The 18,165-nt window shown below is 37.9% G+C and overlaps 1 protein-coding gene across 7 annotated transcripts in view; it reads right to left on the bottom strand.

Moving 5' to 3' along the window:
• Positions 1–18,165, bottom strand: part of LOC106869429 (rho GTPase-activating protein 45) — a 124,273-nt gene that overhangs the window by 34,766 nt on the left and 71,342 nt on the right. For all 7 annotated transcript variants that reach the window (XM_014915161.3, XM_014915163.3, XM_052974752.2 and 4 more), the window contains 7 exons: positions 17,159–17,222; positions 16,227–16,364; positions 11,872–11,936; positions 10,927–10,971; positions 9,655–9,720; positions 9,057–9,137; positions 8,651–8,833 (listed from right to left, as the gene is read on the bottom strand). In XM_014915161.3, the coding sequence (XP_014770647.1) occupies positions 8,651–8,833; positions 9,057–9,137; positions 9,655–9,720; positions 10,927–10,971; positions 11,872–11,936; positions 16,227–16,364; positions 17,159–17,222 (642 nt within the window). The remainder of the gene's footprint in view (positions 1–8,650; positions 8,834–9,056; positions 9,138–9,654; positions 9,721–10,926; positions 10,972–11,871; positions 11,937–16,226; positions 16,365–17,158; positions 17,223–18,165) is intronic.

The raw sequence follows: 18,165 nt of genomic DNA, 5'->3' as shown, positions 1-18,165 counted from the left end.
TATACATACACACCTACATCTTATATACATGAAGATGAAGCTGATATGTTATACAGCCAGTAAACCCATTGATTCAGCAGAAGATAAACTACAAAGGAAAATATGGCAAGCAGTGAAGAAATAATATTAAATAAACTAGATGATACCAAAGTGCCTCTGTGTTGTTTGTGGGTGTTTTTTGAGGGGAGTGGGTGTTGAGGAGTAGAAATTGTGGAAAGGAACGGTGAGGTTGGATCTCAGAATGCCAAGCCTCACAGTAGGGGTAAGACAAATGATGATGTGTTTGTAGGATAGACTTATCAAACTTATATAATTTGTGAATGAGCCAGTTAGAAATAGCAGCCAAATCTCCCTCAAATCCATGATGGCAAGATTTAAAAAAAAAAAAAAAAACAGTAAAAAGAAGAAAAAATGCAAAAATTGTTTGAATCAATGCAGGAGGCTTCTCAGCTGCGAATAAGCCTGTTAGAAACAGCAGCCAAATCTCCCTCAAATCTATGATAGCAAGATTTTTAAAAAGTAAAAAAAAAAAAAATTGTTTGAACCAATACAGGGAGCTTCTCAGCTGTGAATGAACCTGTTAGAAACAGCAGTCAAATCTCCCCTAAACCACAAAAGGACACGTTCACACACATCAGATAATGTAGTTCTTTGTGCATGATGTTTGAGTAAGAGACTGGATGGTCATGGTTGTAATGCTTTTGATCAGAGCATTGCCAGACCAGATCTAACCTAAGGTTAAACAATAAATGTTAAAATGATTATTATTGTTGTAGTTTAAACCCAGGTCAGCTTGAATGAGAAAACCTCCGAGATCAAATTATTCCAGCAACAACCATCCAGAGACTTTGAATATTTAAAAACCACAACATTATCTAACATGTCCTTCCTACATTTAAGAGGGTAGGTATGATTTGAAGGGATATATAGCTGCTTTTTCTAATAGGGGAAATGGCCATGCAGATGTTCCCTCAATGGCTTATGAAGTAACCATATTCTTAGAAGAAACGAGAACTTTTATGTCCAAAAGAAGGTGTTTTTGTTGAGGATTTTTTTGGCATTTTTGTTTACAAACAAAATTAAATAAATGACTTGAATTTGGTGGGTAACGAGCAGGGGCAGTTATTGAAAGAATCTGATTTCAAAAGAAGAATGAATAGAAATAAAATAAAATAAAAACTGATTTTAAAATTTTGAAAAAATAAACGAAAAAAAAAACAGAAATCATAGAAACATTATAACAGTAACAACAACATCAGTTAATTATAGATGTTATAATTAGGTTTAACAAAAGTAATGTAATGAAACAAAGTAGCATAATGTAACGATGTGCCAATAATATCTCCCTGTCGTTAAATTTTGGGAGTACCTCCATTACTGTTGAGTAGGGGCACCACCATCAGTCAAGTGGGGGTACCTCTGTCACAGTTGAGTTGGGGTACCACCATCAGTCAAGTGGGGGTACCTCTGTCACAGTTGAGTTGGGGTACCACCATCAGTTAATGGGGGTACCTCCGTCACAGTTGAGTAGGGGCACCACCATCAGTCAAATGGGGGTACCTCTGTCACAGTTGAGTTGGGGTACCACCATGAATCAAATGGGGGTACCCCTGTCACAGTTGAGTTGGGGTACTGCTGTTAAAGAAGAGTGGAGGTACCACCTTCACAGTTCAGTGGAGGTACCCCCATCACAGTCGGGAGGGGGTACCAGCATTAAAGTTGAACGGGGGGTTTCCGCAAGATGAACAATAAATGAAGGCAGAACAGAAGTTGAAGTTTAATACAAAAAAAATAAACCCACAAAAAACAAAACAAATGTAACAGAAAAAGAAGAGAAAAATTAACAAAAATGCAATAATAAATAAATAAAAACATAGAAAGAAATATGGTTGGATGTTCCAATGTGAATATAGGATAGAATACATAACATGTAGAACAATATTTCAAGACGTGGGAGGTACGAGACCCACCAACCCTTACTGGTGGGGCATGGCAATATTTGGGTGAGGTCTAGGTTACTTTAGAATGAGGTGAATAAAACTGGGAGGTAAGTTTTAATTAAAACTTCTTGTGCGTGTGTGTGTTTATAAATAAATGTAAGATCCAAGGATCAAGGTGTAGGAAGAAAGTCAGCTTCAAGCACGTAGTGAATATAAAAAAAAAACAACTTTCAGAGACAATTGTGGTTTATTGAGATGGAAGGTTGTGGATCTTTTTCATATTGACGTATGACAAACTGAAAAAAGTTTGTTTTATATTTCACGGTAGGCAACCAGGGTTGCTGGGTTTGCAAATAAGAATACAAGAGTTACGGAATGGCGTAGATAAGATCCGGGCTACATATGTTTCATAGCGAGCAGAACCTCAGAAGTGGTAAATATCCAGGCGAGGTGTATACCACAGGCTACTCCTTAGGCTGAGGATATCTTGATTAAATGAAAGTTTACGCACACACACACACACACACACACACACACACGTGTGTACTATACACTCTGTCCATTCATGGTGGTGGGGGTGTTGGGGGTGTGAACGTTTTTAGGGAAAAATCAAAATGGGGCATGGAACAAAAACGGTTAAGAAACACTGATGTAAATATTTTCTAAATGCCAAGAAGCATCATGTCACCGTTTCTGCTGCTTCCTTATTAGCTAATCCAATTAAACTGTCCAGCATTAATTAGTTTGTGATGTAAGAATTTTCTCACAGAAAAATATGAAAGATTGGGAGAAAATAAATAAATAAATAAATAAATAAGGGAGATTTAAAAAAAAAAATTTCTAGATTTTCAGATCGGATTAATCAATTAAAAGTTTAAATTAGATTAATTAATGTTAGAATATTTAAAGCATGAAGCATAAAACAAAAAAAAATTGAATTAAAACATGTGGTGGAACAAACAAACAGGTTGAGTTAGTGTCCACATATTTAATGCATGGAACAAATGTCTCAATTTGTAAAATGTTTAATTTGGTTTAGTTTATTTAACTCAGGTTATGTCATGCTGATGATTTCAAATAAGAATGAAATGGATCTATACTGAATTCCCTAAGACTAGAAATTACAAAGTCATCGTAATAAGTAAGCAAAAATAAATAAATAAAATAAATATGCAAACTCCATATTTTAGTCTTCCTTTTTCTTCGATTTTAAATTTCTAACTTATAATCCCACCAAATATTATGTAGACATGATTATCTCCCTTACACTAACTGGCCACTGGCCACCAGGTAACAGCATGTGATTAAACAGTCAGCTAAAAAAATAAACATGTGGCATGCACAACACACAGATTAGTTTGTGTTGACATATGTAAAGCACCGAGAATTAAAAAAACTGAACTAATGTCTACATGTGATGTGTGAGATAGACAAGTTAATGAAGACATAATGAATGAAGTGCTAAACACGTGGTGTGAGGAATTGTTGTGACAAAATATCTCAAATATGGAGCATTAAAAAGTTAACTAAAAATAACATGGTGGGTGAGAAGTAGACGGCTCAGTCAAAACAACTAAATATAAACATGTAGAACCATATGTCAGTATATAAAAAAAAGTGTTGGTTACACTGAATATTATATCAACTGATTTTTGCATTCAAGTTACTGTCACACCCTCAATAAATTTATATTCTGGGTTCAGCCTTTGACCCAAATGCAAGCTGCATGTTTTTTTTTGTGAATAATTTACAACCCCGGTTACTGCTGCACCGAAAGAACTACTTCATACTTTTGTGGTTTTGGCAGTATTTATTTTTTTTTAGTGTTTTTATTTAAACATATATTGATTCTACCATTTCACATACATACATACATACATACACACATACATACACATTGAGAAACAAATGAGTGAGTATGTAGGGCAGGATGTGTCACTGTGCCATACTATGTAAACGTTGTCGACATTGTAAACAAATATTCTAATGACGTCAAACACAGAAACAAACTTGACCACTGAAGCAAAATTTGATTTCACTACAAAATAATGTTACTTGTGATATGACTGTATTACCATACAGCTCATATCAGTACAAAGCCTTCACCTGTATATGCATAGATTTGTCAGTAGATATCGAGTTTCAAATATCTCAGTTGACTTTCAAGCCCAGAGCATGGTTTAGTGAAAAAGTTACAAGGTTTTCTTCCTAACTACATGAGTTTTATGCTCAATCCCCTAGGGTGGTGCTTTCGGCAAGCGTCTTCTATTAAAGCCCCACGCCAAATAAGGCCTTGTGGATTTGATAGACAGAAACTGAAAGAAGCTGTAGTATACATACATAAATACATGAGTGTGTATCCCATTACTTGAAAACTGGTGTTGGTTTACATTATTTGCCAGTACCGCTGGACTGGCCCTTGCGCAGGTGGCACGTAAAATACACCAGATGTGGGAAGATGTTTTGTTTGGTCAGTTCTGAATGATTACCAAAGGCATTCCATCTCACATGTTTCTTTAGTTTATCTAGAATTACATTATCCTATCTGTCCTTACATTTTTCAGATGGTAAGGTATGATAAAAGTGAGATTTGACTGCTATTACAAACATTGAACATCAATGTAGATGCTTCCCCCATTAGTCTGTAGGAGGAGGACTTCGTTAACAACAAGATGTTAAATGATGGTGAAGCATTTAACAACAGTGAGACATTAACAATGACGGTGTGTTAATGATGGCAAAACATTAATGACAGTGAGGCACGTGACGACGGTGAGGTGTTTGATAATGATGTGGTATTTGACAATAGTGAAGCATTAACAACAGCAATGTATAAATGACTGCAGTATGTTAATGACGGTGAAGTGTTAATGACGGTGAAGTGTCAATGACGGTGAAGTGTTTCCCAATAGTAAGTCATTAACAACAGAAGTGTGTTAAAGACAGCAGTACATCAATGACGATAAGGCGTTAATGACGGTGAGGTGTTTATCAAAAGGTGCTAACAGCGAGGTGCTAACAACAGAGAGGTATTTAATAATGGTTCAGCTGGACACACAGACCAAAGTTTTAGTCAATTGAATCAACCACAGTATATTACTGGTACTTATTTTTGACTGAAGTTCTGCCCTCGTAAAAAAAAAAAAAAACAAATGTTGACCTTGGTGAAATTCGAAGCAAGAAAAGTGAGATAAAAATTGAACTCATAACAGGAAAGCATCTAGGTTGATGTTTCCCCATGTATGCCATCTCAACCATCCGAATATTTTAATACATTCTATAAACAACATCATTACTCTGCGTGTGTGTGTGTGCCTTCTTTGTATGTGGCATGATCATAAAGGGAACACCACTGAATGAATGTGTGTGTGTGTGTGTGTGTGTGTGTGTACGCATATGTCTCATCTCTCTATGTAAGAACAACTACAGAGCTAACATACATCTCAATGTGGTGTTTTTCGTGATTTGAAAGCTTGATAATGAAAACACTAGATTGACAGAATTACAATCGAAACATCTTAAAACAAATAATGTTTACCAAAAATACTAATATATTTTCAATATGTAATTGTTATTGTAAAATCTAAATTTTTATTTATTTTACATATTACATTTCGACAACAATAGTATTGTTGCTTATTGATTTTTCAAAGAGTCAATCACTGATTCACTGCATTTCCAATGAACAGAGTGTAAAGGGTTTATCTATAGAACTCGGGTGAAACAAATATCACCAGGGATTTTCATTTTGACTTTTCTTACCAATGTTTACATAACACACACACACACACAACAGTTTCCATCTACAAAATTCCACTTACAAATGTATGATAGAAGATGCAGAACAATGAAATTGAACCTGGAACCACCTGGTTACAAAGCAAACTTCTCAACCATACAGCCATGCTTTTGTGCTCATGACACAATTATTTCTAGTTACAATACAACACAAAATCTAGAGAAATGACCACCACCACTGATAAAACTGTGTCCACATCACAGAGATGATAAAGTAATGCTTTATTGGCAACGCCCAAATATTTTGATTACTAAGCGACAAAGAATTTTTCTAAATCCACAGATTGTACTTTTTTGTCGTACACATTTCATGATGTCCTGTGCCCACATATATTTACTTTGTCTGTAGAATATGAAAAATTCAACACTTCTAAAGTTCGTTTACAAAATGTTGAAATACAAAAAGATTGTCATAAAAGTTAGTAAGCTAAAGACCAGAAATATTTATTCTCTAAAGACATTGGTTATTTCACAAATAAAAGTGAAAGAAGATAGGAGGGGGAAAAAGGGGGTGAGAGAGAGAAAAGTGTGAATGAGGCAAAAATACAAATACATAAAAAAAGCTTCTTTGGTCTTCTGCTCCTCACAGTTAAAGAATTAAGGATTAAGTTTGGTTAATAAGAAATCTGGTAGTAGATTATATAGCAATGTAAGTCACACACACACACACACACATACTAATATATAATGCAATAAAAAAAACCAAGTTGAAACAGAAAGATTTGTTTGAAACAGCTTAGTGAAATAAAATATATACACCCTCTATTGTTTAGAATATACGCATACACAGATGTTTAAGTGTATATATTTATTTACTTATTTTAACTTAAAAGAAAAAATATGTATTCTCTTTTGTTTTTCTCGTCATTAAGGATTGCCGATGAATAGAACGGTTATGTTACAGAGGGTGAAATTGAAAGAGGCAAAGATTAAAACTGTGGGGCCCAGGAGGGGAAAGGGAAGGTGGGTGGAACTGACCAGATTAGAATTTAATCTCCATAATTTAAAAAAAAAAAAGAAAATATTTGCATAAAAAGCATTCCTTGTTGTCGTGCCCTCAGCTCATCTATTTTCAACAACCTACATTGTACAAACGGAGGCTGCTGGTGGTGATGAGTATAAAGTAACACTAAATAGACAAGAAAACAATTTCCGCCTATAGCCAACAATGCCATATTGTTGCTGTTGTTTGTTTTGTGTTGTTGTTCTTTGTTTTTTTTTGTTATTTGTGTTGTTTAATCTTGTCTCCAGCACCAGCAGCAAATACTCAAATGTGATTGGTTGAAAAAATCAGAAGCTGTGATGTGGGAGAGGAAGGAGGGTGGGGGTGCGGGTGGGGGTGGAAACATTTCCAACCTACATTCCATTAGTGTCATATGTCATAATAAACCAAAAATAATTCACAACACCCAAGGATGTATCTCAGTCAACACACGATTCATAAAGAAAATATTAAAAAAAAAAAAAAAAAAAATTTATTTTTGAATTATGTGAAAAAGCAAAAAATAGATGCAGAATTTAAATGTTGAACGTGGGGGACATAGACAAACGAGACAGACAGACAGACGTTGAACATGCCAATGGGAGTTGCTTCTGTGTAGTCACTCCACTAGCTAGATATAGCAACAAAATCTTTGAAATCATATTTTATGTTTAAAGCAGAAAAGATTCATGAGATAATGAAGTCCGAGCTACACTGAGACAGAATCCAAAAAAAAAAAGAAAAAAAAAAGATGGGACAGTCACAGCTGAAACACCTTTGGTTCTGACTATAGGTCTGCTGAAAAAGTATGACCTAGGGTTATATGACCTCATCACCACCACCACCACCACCACCACCACCTTGAGACGTTTTGGCTCAGCTATTGTGGTGCCGCCTATTTGGCACTCCTGACTCAGCTATTTAATTCACAGGCATTTTAATGTTTCGTGCTCTCTCTCTCTCTGTTTCTGTGTGTGAATAAATTTTTCTTTATGTGTATCAGGAGAGAGAAAGTGTTTGTCAATCATGTTTAATTAAACCTTTGGTATTCAGCTTACTTTGTCAAATGCAATGCTTATTTATTCAAATTGTTTAAAATTTATCCGGCATTATCTTGTAGCATCACAAATTCAATGTGGAGATTGTTTATTTTTAGAATGACATTTTAACGTAGGTGTGAGAGGTCAGGGCTGGCTGGTTTCAACATAAAATAGGTAGAATATTTGGGATGAATACGACCAATTTAACCCTTTCATCACCAACTTGGCTGAAACCGGCTCTGGCTCTGAGTCCAAATATCTTGTTTCCATAAGTTTTGAATTAAAATCTTCCACCAAACCTTAGTTGCAATTTATGTTCCTAACACTAGCTGAATGATAACTAAGTTATTTAACTAAATTCTTTGTTATATTTAAAGTAATTGAAAGAAACAGTGAGCATCTCAACAAAAATACTGTAACGAAAGGGTTAAATGCTAAAGGAGTTAATAAATTGGAACGTCTCTCCTTTTCTCTCATTCTTTCTATCTGCATGTACATATTTAAGTGTGCATACACACATGCATGTGTGCAAAAATATACATGCAAGTGTGTGTGTGTGCTTGCCTCCAGCACCAAACTATGGTCAGCAAAACGAGCTGAATGCCCAGTCAGCCATGCCAAAAATTCAGCTTCAAAACAGCTGAGCCAAACTGTCCCATTTTGCACCACCACCACCAACACTACTACTACAACCAAAATGAACACCAACAACCAAATCTCCCTCAAATCACAGACAAAAGAAGGACATATTGAATAAAGCAATTCAACGTAGGGTCTGAAAATAAAACTCAGACAGGATGGTCATGAGTGGAACATGTGTGAACAAGGATTCTGCCTAAGCAAGTCTAAAACATGGACGACAGACAAAATGGTAACGATGTGGTACTTACCCGATTCATTGTGTCTTCCACTATTTTCTTGCGCTTGTCCACTTTGGTGGAAATTGTGCTGCTGCTGCCTTGGATGTTCATCTCGGTCTCTGCTTTATTTGCCATTTCCCGAGCCTTTTCGTTTTCTTGTTTGCTTTTGTAGAACAATGACTGAGCTTTGCGTAAGTTTGAGATGGATTCTTGCTGAAAGGAGAAATCAACAGGAAAAGACTTCTATTTTTAACTTATCTCAGTCCTTAGGCTGGGGCCAGGCTGGGGCCAAGCTGGGGCACTGCCTTGAAGGGTTTAGTGCAGCGGGGTTGAACCCAAAGTCCATGAGGTTGGGAAGTAAACTTCTTACCACACGGCCACACCTGTTACCTTTAAACATAATTCCAAAATACAAAAACAATCAAGAAGAACTTACCATTTTCTTCACTTCTCGGTTCCAAGACTCTTTAATTGATTTCCTTATTTTATCATGTTCAGCTCGTCGTGTAGCAAGTGGCTAGAAATAGCAACAACAGGCAGACAATAAGAAGGACTTCACTGAACAGTCAAATTGTAAGTTGTTCACAGACTTCTTGTTAAAGGAAAAAATTCAGAGCAATTTAGGTTTAAAGTTTTCTGATTAACCATTGAACCAAGCGAGAGAACATTCTCATTTATTACAAAATTGACACCATCTAGGTGGAAAGAATCTCGGGGAGAGCGTAACAGCAGGTGGTCCTCAGAGGAGAAACCCACCCCCTTTAGGCAAGTGCTTCGGCCCTTAACTCCTGACACTCTAGGGGAGGGGTTGGGCCACATCTGAGTCATGACTCCTGGGTGTCCACCTGCTGCCTGTTTTAGGTAGGATTGGTTTCTCTGGTTTCTAGCACTGCCAGATCGGTGTAGTCATGTAGGCCTGCACCTCTAGTGCTGGCAATCCGGGTTCAAATCCTGCTGGGAATGTGAGAAAAAAGAACCCTGGGCAAAGTTCTACAAATATGGTAAATGATAAACTAATTCCAAAATTGACTAACCCGAATGAACTTGTCTGTCTGTAATTGTGCTTGAGTTTTCTGGCAAGAGGCAGCATAATCCGAGTCCTTGAGAAAGAAAGAAAAAAATGGGATATTTTAAATGAAACATTGTCAGTCAAGTTTTTAGGATTGAAGTCAGAGAAACTGTTAGCTGATAGTAAGTTACATAAAGCAGCACTCCGTCGGTTACAATGATGAGGGTCTCAGCTGATATGATCGAGAGAACAGCTTGCTCGTGAAATTAACATACAAGTGGCTGAGCACTCCACAGAGACGTGTACCCTTAACGTAGTTCTTCGGGGAGATTCAGCATGATACAGAGTGTGACAAGGTACAACTCATTTTTGCCAGCTGAGTGGACTGGAGCAACGTGAAATAAAGTGTCTTGCTCAAGGACACGATGCATTGTCGGGAATTGAACTCATAACCTTACGATTGTGAGCTGAATGTCCTAGCCACTAAGCCACGTAAGTTACATATAAGACACAGTAATAGTGAAGTGTGTGTGTGTGTGTGTGTGTGTGTGTGTGTGTGTGTGTGTGTGTGTGTGTGCGTGTGCGTGTGTGGAGTGGGCTGGCAGAATTGTTAGCTGCCTGGTCAGAGTGCTTTGCTAGCATTTCTGTGTTCAAATGCTGCTGAGGTCAACTTTGCATTTCATCCTTCTGGGGTTGATAAAGTAAGTATCATTTGAGTACTAGGGGTTTGATGTAAATTGGCTACCCCCAACTTGCCAAAATTTCTTGCTGAAGGTGCCACACAGTAGTTCTGAATCCAGAACCATGTGGTTGGGAAACAAACGTCTTACCACACAGCCACACCTGTATGTAATGAATATTGTCGATGACAACATTTGTATTTCAAACATTCAAAGCAACTGCAGAGCTTAAGAAATTTTACTGAGGTCTCTATTATTTTATTCTTCTAAATATATGTGTATGTGTATGTGAGTGTATATATTACAATGGCAGTGTAATATATTTATTGCTGTCACAATAATATATATGGCAGTGAACTGTGATAGATATTCACACTCCTATTATTACAAGGGCTGGTACACATATGCCTACGAACAATCGGTGACTGACACACACACACAAAAGCAGTCAGTCCGATCCATGCCCATATTAACCCAGTGACTCAGAGATGCATGAACACATGCAGTCAGTCAGATGCATGCACATTCACACGCACAGATGCATGCAGTTAGTCAGTTACGCACAGAATCAGTCACATACACACACACACACTGTATTTAATTTATGTTGTACTCACCATATTTAAGAGCAGGCAATAAACTGATTGTAAAGGTAGGAGCGCCTGTTAAATAAGAAAATGTATGTTTAAGATACAAGCCCATGGAGACATATATACATACATGCACACACACACACATATATATACACACACATATTTCAACATGTGGAACCTATTAAGCCTGACACATTTTCTCTCTCTCCATATTTTTATCTCTCATCCCTTTTAGCCAAAGAGCACAGACTCGAAATGTCAAAGACTCTTCCAGTTTTCTCAAGTGTCAAACTAATACACCTGCTTGTTGTATCCTCACCTGTCTCTATCTTTTGTTTTCTGTATATTTGAACCATATATATATATATATATATATATATATATATATATAAATTAATTTAAAATGTACAGTGAACTTGCAACGAGGAGTGAAAAACCCAATGTTTCAGATATAGTCCTTCTGCAGGAAAAAAAATTGAAAGGAGAGAAATGAATGAGAGACAACAGAGTGTGTGTGTGTGTGTGTGTGTTTTAACTTAGATGTGAAATTCTGCTGTCTCTCCTTAAATTCACCCCTTTCAATTTTTCCTCAAAAGGAGGACTGTGTCGGAAAAGCTGAATTTTCGACTCAGTTATATTAAAGCATATTTATATATAAGGATGTACAAATATATTTACATATATGGAAAGGATGATGTACTATTGATTATGCAACTAACAGACTATGAAACAGCTGTCAACTAATAGAATGAACATACACCTCTTCTCTCACTTCACTTCTATTATTTGATCCATTTTTATGTGTACACACACACACACACACACACATATATATATATATATATATATATATATACATACACACACATTCTCTCTGTCTGTCTGTCTGTCTCTGTTTTAAGACAATCATAAAACAGTTTTTTGTCTTTACAGTCAACAGAATGGATGAAGCAAGAAACACTAACTCACATCTTCAACAATTGTCGATTTGGTTGTCTGAGCGAGACGTATGAGATTCTTGGAGAAATCTGTTTCTGTGGAAATGAAAGAACACAAAGACATTTTATTTTAGGATTACTGCATAAGAACAGAAGTTTCAGAAGATTCCAACGTTTGGGGTTTTCGTCATTTAACTCTTTAGCGTTAAGATTACTCTGCTTATTTATTTATTTATTTACTTCTTCCCATTGTTTAGAGTTAATCATGCATTATCTTGTAGCTTTGAGATTTAGATTATAGGACTGTATACTTTTCGTATGACATTGTAGGGTAAGTGCGAAAGGCTGAATCTGGTCAGTTTGAGCATAAAACAAATTGACTATTTGGCCGGATGTGCCTGGATTAAATGCTAAAGGGTTAACATCCATGCTGGCATGGGTCAGATGGGATTCATTGGGACCAATTTTCTACAGCTAGATGCTCTTCTTGTCACCAACCCTTACCTGTTTCCAAGGAAGCTAACATTCCTCCATGGCTAGACATGTTTTTCATGGAGGACTGGAAAATGAACAAGACAAGCATGTGTACACACATACAACAGGCTTCTTTCAGTTTCCACTCACAAGGCTTTGATCAGCCCAGGGCTGTAGTAAAAGACACTTGTGCAAGGTGCCACAGCATGAGACTGAACTGAAGACCATATGGCTGGGATGTATGCTTGTTAATCACACAGCCATACTTGTGTCATATATTGAGGAAAAATATATACTGTTGTTGTTGAGGTGAACCCTGATTGTGCAGATCTATGATCAAAGGCTTTCCAATCATGGTCATCTCTTCATTTTAAAAATACAATGCCCTTCCCTCTTTCAATGCAGTTGGGTGTGATTTGAAGAGATTTGATAGCCATTTCTTGCAATTCTGGAGACCATGTAGAAGGTCCCTGCTATATCTGATAGCATCAGTTTCTGTTTGCCCATCCATCCATCCAGTACTGGGACCCATCTGGGAGAGCAGCAATGATCCACCTAACCCATGCCAGCATAGAAAGCAGATGTTAAAAAAACAACAATGGCAAATGTACGAGTGTACAGTGAGAGAGCGGGGGGAGAGGAAGGGAGGGAGGGAGAGGAAGGGAGGGAGGGAGAGAAAGAGAGGGAGAGATCTTCCAAGCAGTTCATCTTGCTGTGAAGAGTCACCCTTTAAGCACAACACTGAAATCCTAGTCGTTCCTCCCTCCTTTAATATCCATACACACATATACATTACATACTATCTAGCTGTACGCCATCTCCCACCACACACACATACATATCATCATCATCATCATTGTCGTCGTTTAACGTCCGCTTTCCATGCTAGCATGGGTTGGACGATTTGACTGAGGACTGGTGCAACCGGATGGCAACACCAGGCTCCAATCTAAATTTGGCAGAGTTTCTACAGCACTTCCTAACGCCTACCACTCAGAGAGTTTAGTGGGTGCTTTTACGTGTCACCCGCACGAAGGCCAGTCAGGCAGTACTGGCAATGGCCACGCTCAAAATATATACATACATATACACATATATACACACCCACACGTGTATGTACATACACACACACACACACACATCAGACAATGCTTAGAGGTATTTCGTCTGTCTTTACGTTCTGAGTTCAAATTCTGCCGAGGTTGACTTTACCATTCATCCTTTCGGGGTCAATAAATTAAGTACCAGTTGTGTATTGGGGGTCAATCTAATCGAGTGTCCCCCACCTCCCCAAAAATGTTGGGCCTTGTGCCTTGAGTAGAAAAGACATAGTATACTTCAGATGGTATAAACATCTGGTTACATACCACTTCCATCCAGGCCCACTACCACGGACATGATATGGCATACCATTCAGTTACACACCATCTGCATCTAGACACAGCAGACTCCCAGCATCCATTCGAAGTCCATCTTCGTACACTCCTAAGTTCTCACCTCCCGCCACCCTTGTACTGACTATATTTTTACCTTACCCAATCCTTTCTCCCCAGAATGTCCAAGAAAAAAAAAACACAAAAGCTGCCTCTTACTCTTCTCATTAAGTCATTAAGTACAAAACGAAAGTAAAAGGAAAAATCATTGCTCCAGAAGTTTAGGTGTGTCTTGACCCTCCACCCCTGCGCCACTCCATTTGACGTCATCAACCATTTTGGTGTCACCTTTAATGGGCAGCCTCTGAAAGACAGGGGTATGGCCCATTCTTCTTGCTTAACACAATAATAATAAAAATAATAATAATAATAATAATAATAATAATAAAAATAATAATAAAAATAATAAAAATAAAAATAATAAAAATAATAATAATAATAATAATAATAATAATAATATTAATAACAATGATGATGATGATGATGATGATGATGATGATGATAAAACATTTTGAACTCAAAAGTTTTATTCCAGCCTTGAAAGCGAAAAGTACCACCCACGGCCGGAACTAAACTGTGATTGACTGAGTCATTTAACAAGCAAACGTTATCGAAGAGGTGCTCTACGTGGTGTCTCGATCTGCTAACAATAGCAGTCAAATCCTCCCCCAAACATAGCCATCTATGAAAAAAATAAAAAGCTAAAACGGTATTTCTGTGTCTAGGATAATACTGTCCTGGAGATGGTCATGGCTAGATTGTCTCTGATCAGAGTTCAGCTTAATCTGGGCTGACCTGGAACCAAACAATCATACACATTACCATTGGAATTTTTATTTGTAAAAATCTTAGCTCTTGTATGTACACACACACACACACACACACACACACACACACATTTGTTCAAATACACACACACACACATTTGTTCAAATACACACACACACACACACACACATTTGTTCAAATACACACACACACATTCGTTCAAATACACACACACACACATTCATTCAAATACACACACACACACATTCAAATACACACACACACACACACACACATTCAAATACACACACACACACAGATTCATTCAAATACACACACACACATTCATTCAAATACACACACACATTCATTCAAATACACACACACATTCATTCAAATACACACACACACACACAGATTCATTCAAATACACACACACACACATTCATTCAAATACACACACAGATAGAAGTGCTCACAGACACACACGTGTACATACACATGCCCTGCCAAGCTAACACAAGTGGGACGCATTTTTGTGAATACAGCTTCATGCATGATTGGATCAAGATATTCTTTTAAATGAATACAATAACACACTGTGCTGAAGCAAGTCTTTTTACGGCTCTCAATAACATCAACCACTCAACCACAAACTTGCCATGTAGCAAGGCGATAGTTCTACAAAGCAGCTTAGACATATACACATCTATAAAAACCTACAGGCTATGCACGCTTATTGCTTTAGGAGTTACAACCACACACACTTATAAATCTAACTTAAAACTGCACATACAGGTTTCAAAAGAAATCCCAAACCTACATAGATATCTGTAAGTGTGATATCTTTAGGTTTTATAGCTATAGGATCTACAGGCTGCACACAATTATAACTAGCTTTTTATCATCTTACACAAGATCGCCTCCTCCAATGCTGCATCATCATTATCGTTTAATGTCCGTTTCCCACGCTGGCATGGGTTGGACGGTTTGACTGAGGACTGGCAAGCCAGAAGGCTGCATCAGGCTCCAATCTGATCTGGCAATGTTTCTACAGCTGGATGCCCTTCCTAACGCCAACCACCCTGAGAGTGTAGTGGGTGCTTTTTATGTGCCACCAGCACAAGGGCCAGCCAGTCAGGCAGTACTGGCAACGGCCAAGCATGAATGGTGCTTTTTACGTGCCACCAGCACAAGGGCCAGCCAGTCAGGCAGTACTGGCATCGGCCAAGCATGAATGGTGCTTTTTATGTGCCACCGGCACAGGAGCCAGCCAGGGGGAGATTCAGTTCTATTTTGAAGACACCAACATCCACTCCATGTACATCCCTCAGGCTTTTTTGAGAGGACACTGAAGAGCTGGCCAATTGAAAATCATTGCGGAAGACACAACAAGAGACAGGCACCAACCATATCAGCCTACAAAACCTATTGGAATTAGTACACATGTACATCACCAATATTCCAGCAACCAATGATCTGGTACCTCCTTTAATCTGGATAAAGTATGAAGGGAAATTTGAAATCCTTGTGGTCACTCGTCTCATTCACTGCACAACCACAAGAAGTGGTGTGTGTATTGTATGTTTATGTGTGTTATTTACACTGTTTGTTAAAATGGCAAATAACAAAATTTTGAGAGGTCTTCAACTTCTTGAACCCTACAGCCACACCTGTGAAGATAGAAAGAAAGAGAAAATAATACACTTACCCAACTGTGCCTTCTTATCGATGTAATAAATTATGTCTTTGAGGTACTTTGACCAAACTTTGGCTCTCTGTAAAGCTACGTCCATGCCACTGTCGTGTTGCCGTAAAATTTCATTCACCTCATCAGGTCCCATGACACCTATAATAGACAAAGAGAGAGGAGGTGTGAGTAGTAGTAACAGTAGGGCTGAATGCAGTGGGAGCAAAGAGCAGCAAGGAAACCAGAAGATGCAAAGTAATATGGATGATAAGAGAAAAAATAGAGGGATAGCATAGACTTACAGAGAGAGGTGGAGTACTTTAGAGCAGGAGGCATAAGGAAGAGAGTGGGTGTGGTATCAGCAATAAATACAAGAAAACTATCAGGAAATGAGATATGGAGCAGAGATACTCAAATGAAATAAGGAAGAACACAAGAAATTAGAGAGAAGGATGCAGAAATTGATGATAATGCACAAGGCATTACACCTGAAAAGTGACATTCATAGAATTTGTTTGTTCTATGAGATTTTACTTTTGTTTGGTAAAGAACGGTGGAAGTAGGGTAGAGAGGGTCCTTCCTTCCTTCCTTCCTCATGCAATTTGTTTGCCCCCCCCACCTCTCCCAACATGTCATTGCTTGTTATAAAACTTGATAAGCCCAGAGGTAAGGGCTGGACATAGCACGAGGTATTATATGTCCTATCAATAATGATTACTTTTATTAATCTCCGAGGGTCCAAAGGTCTAGGGACAGTAGAAGGCTGAAATACAAGAGATTGAGTAAAATAAGGTGAAATCAACAAAAGCAACAGATAAATAGGGACATGCGAGCAAAAAGCCCCCCAAAGAAGGTGCGAGAAGCAATAAAGAGCTTGCATAATCTGGGTGAGAAGTGGGTACCCCTTCCTAGAAAACATAAACAGGGGCACGAAATGGTGAAGTAGGACTTACTTATTGTCTTGGTTTCATCCATTGGAGTGTGAACATTGACAGTACTGGCAATGACCTCGTAAGACTGCAATAAAAAATTTAAAAAAATAATAATAATAATAATAATCCTTTCTACTATGGGCACAAGGCTTGAAATTGAGGGGAGGGTGGGGCAGTCAATCAGATCGACCCGAGTACGCAACGGGTACTTAATTTATGATGAGGTTGACATTACTTGTTGATAATATGACCGGCTGCTCTGCACTTTCAAACTCCTGTGGAATAAAGAGGTACCTAACTTGAAAAGCAAGTAAGGGTTACCAACAGGAAGAGCATCCAGCAGTAAAACTATCCTTCAAATAACTCTGTAGATCAATGCTCCGCAGTCTTTTATCGCTTGCGGTACACTCATATTTTTTTCAAAATTTAGCGGCACACCTGAACTAAAAATATAACTAACAGTATGGGTGAAAAAAATTATATTTAGGTTATACTGCGGCACACCTAACATCGTTTCATGGCACACCAGTATGCCACAGCATACCAGTAGCGGAGCACTGATCTAAACCCACCTTGGCATAGAAAAATACATGTCAAATGAACCAACACACACACACACACACACACACACACACACACCATATATGTTATCATCATCATCATCAACATCATTATTTTCAATTGATGCCTATCTGTAATAAAACCATGAGTTGGATGGTTTGACAGGAACCGACAAGTCAGAGAAATATGCCAGCTTCTAATATCTGCCTTGGCAAGGTTTTTACTATGGCTGGATGTCCTTCCTAATGCCAAACTATTTACAGAGTGTACAGGGTGCGTAACTGAATGGGCAGGTGTAAAGTACTGAGGCAGGTGGCTTCGTGCCAGGTGTTGACGAGGTTAAAATATGACAGAGGGACCGGAAAGGATGTCTTGCTGTAAAGGAGGTACATGGTTATCCTAGCTGGAAAAAAAGAAAGATGGTGAGGATTTGTGTATCTACACACACACACACACACACACACACA

The sequence above is a fragment of the Octopus bimaculoides genome, chromosome 19 (assembly GCF_046866305.1).
Source record: "Octopus bimaculoides isolate indiv1 chromosome 19, ASM4686630v1, whole genome shotgun sequence".
NCBI classification, from domain to species: domain Eukaryota; kingdom Metazoa; phylum Mollusca; class Cephalopoda; order Octopoda; family Octopodidae; genus Octopus; species Octopus bimaculoides.
Note: the sequence above shows the minus strand (reverse complement) of the source record. Positions and strands in the feature narration are given on the sequence as shown.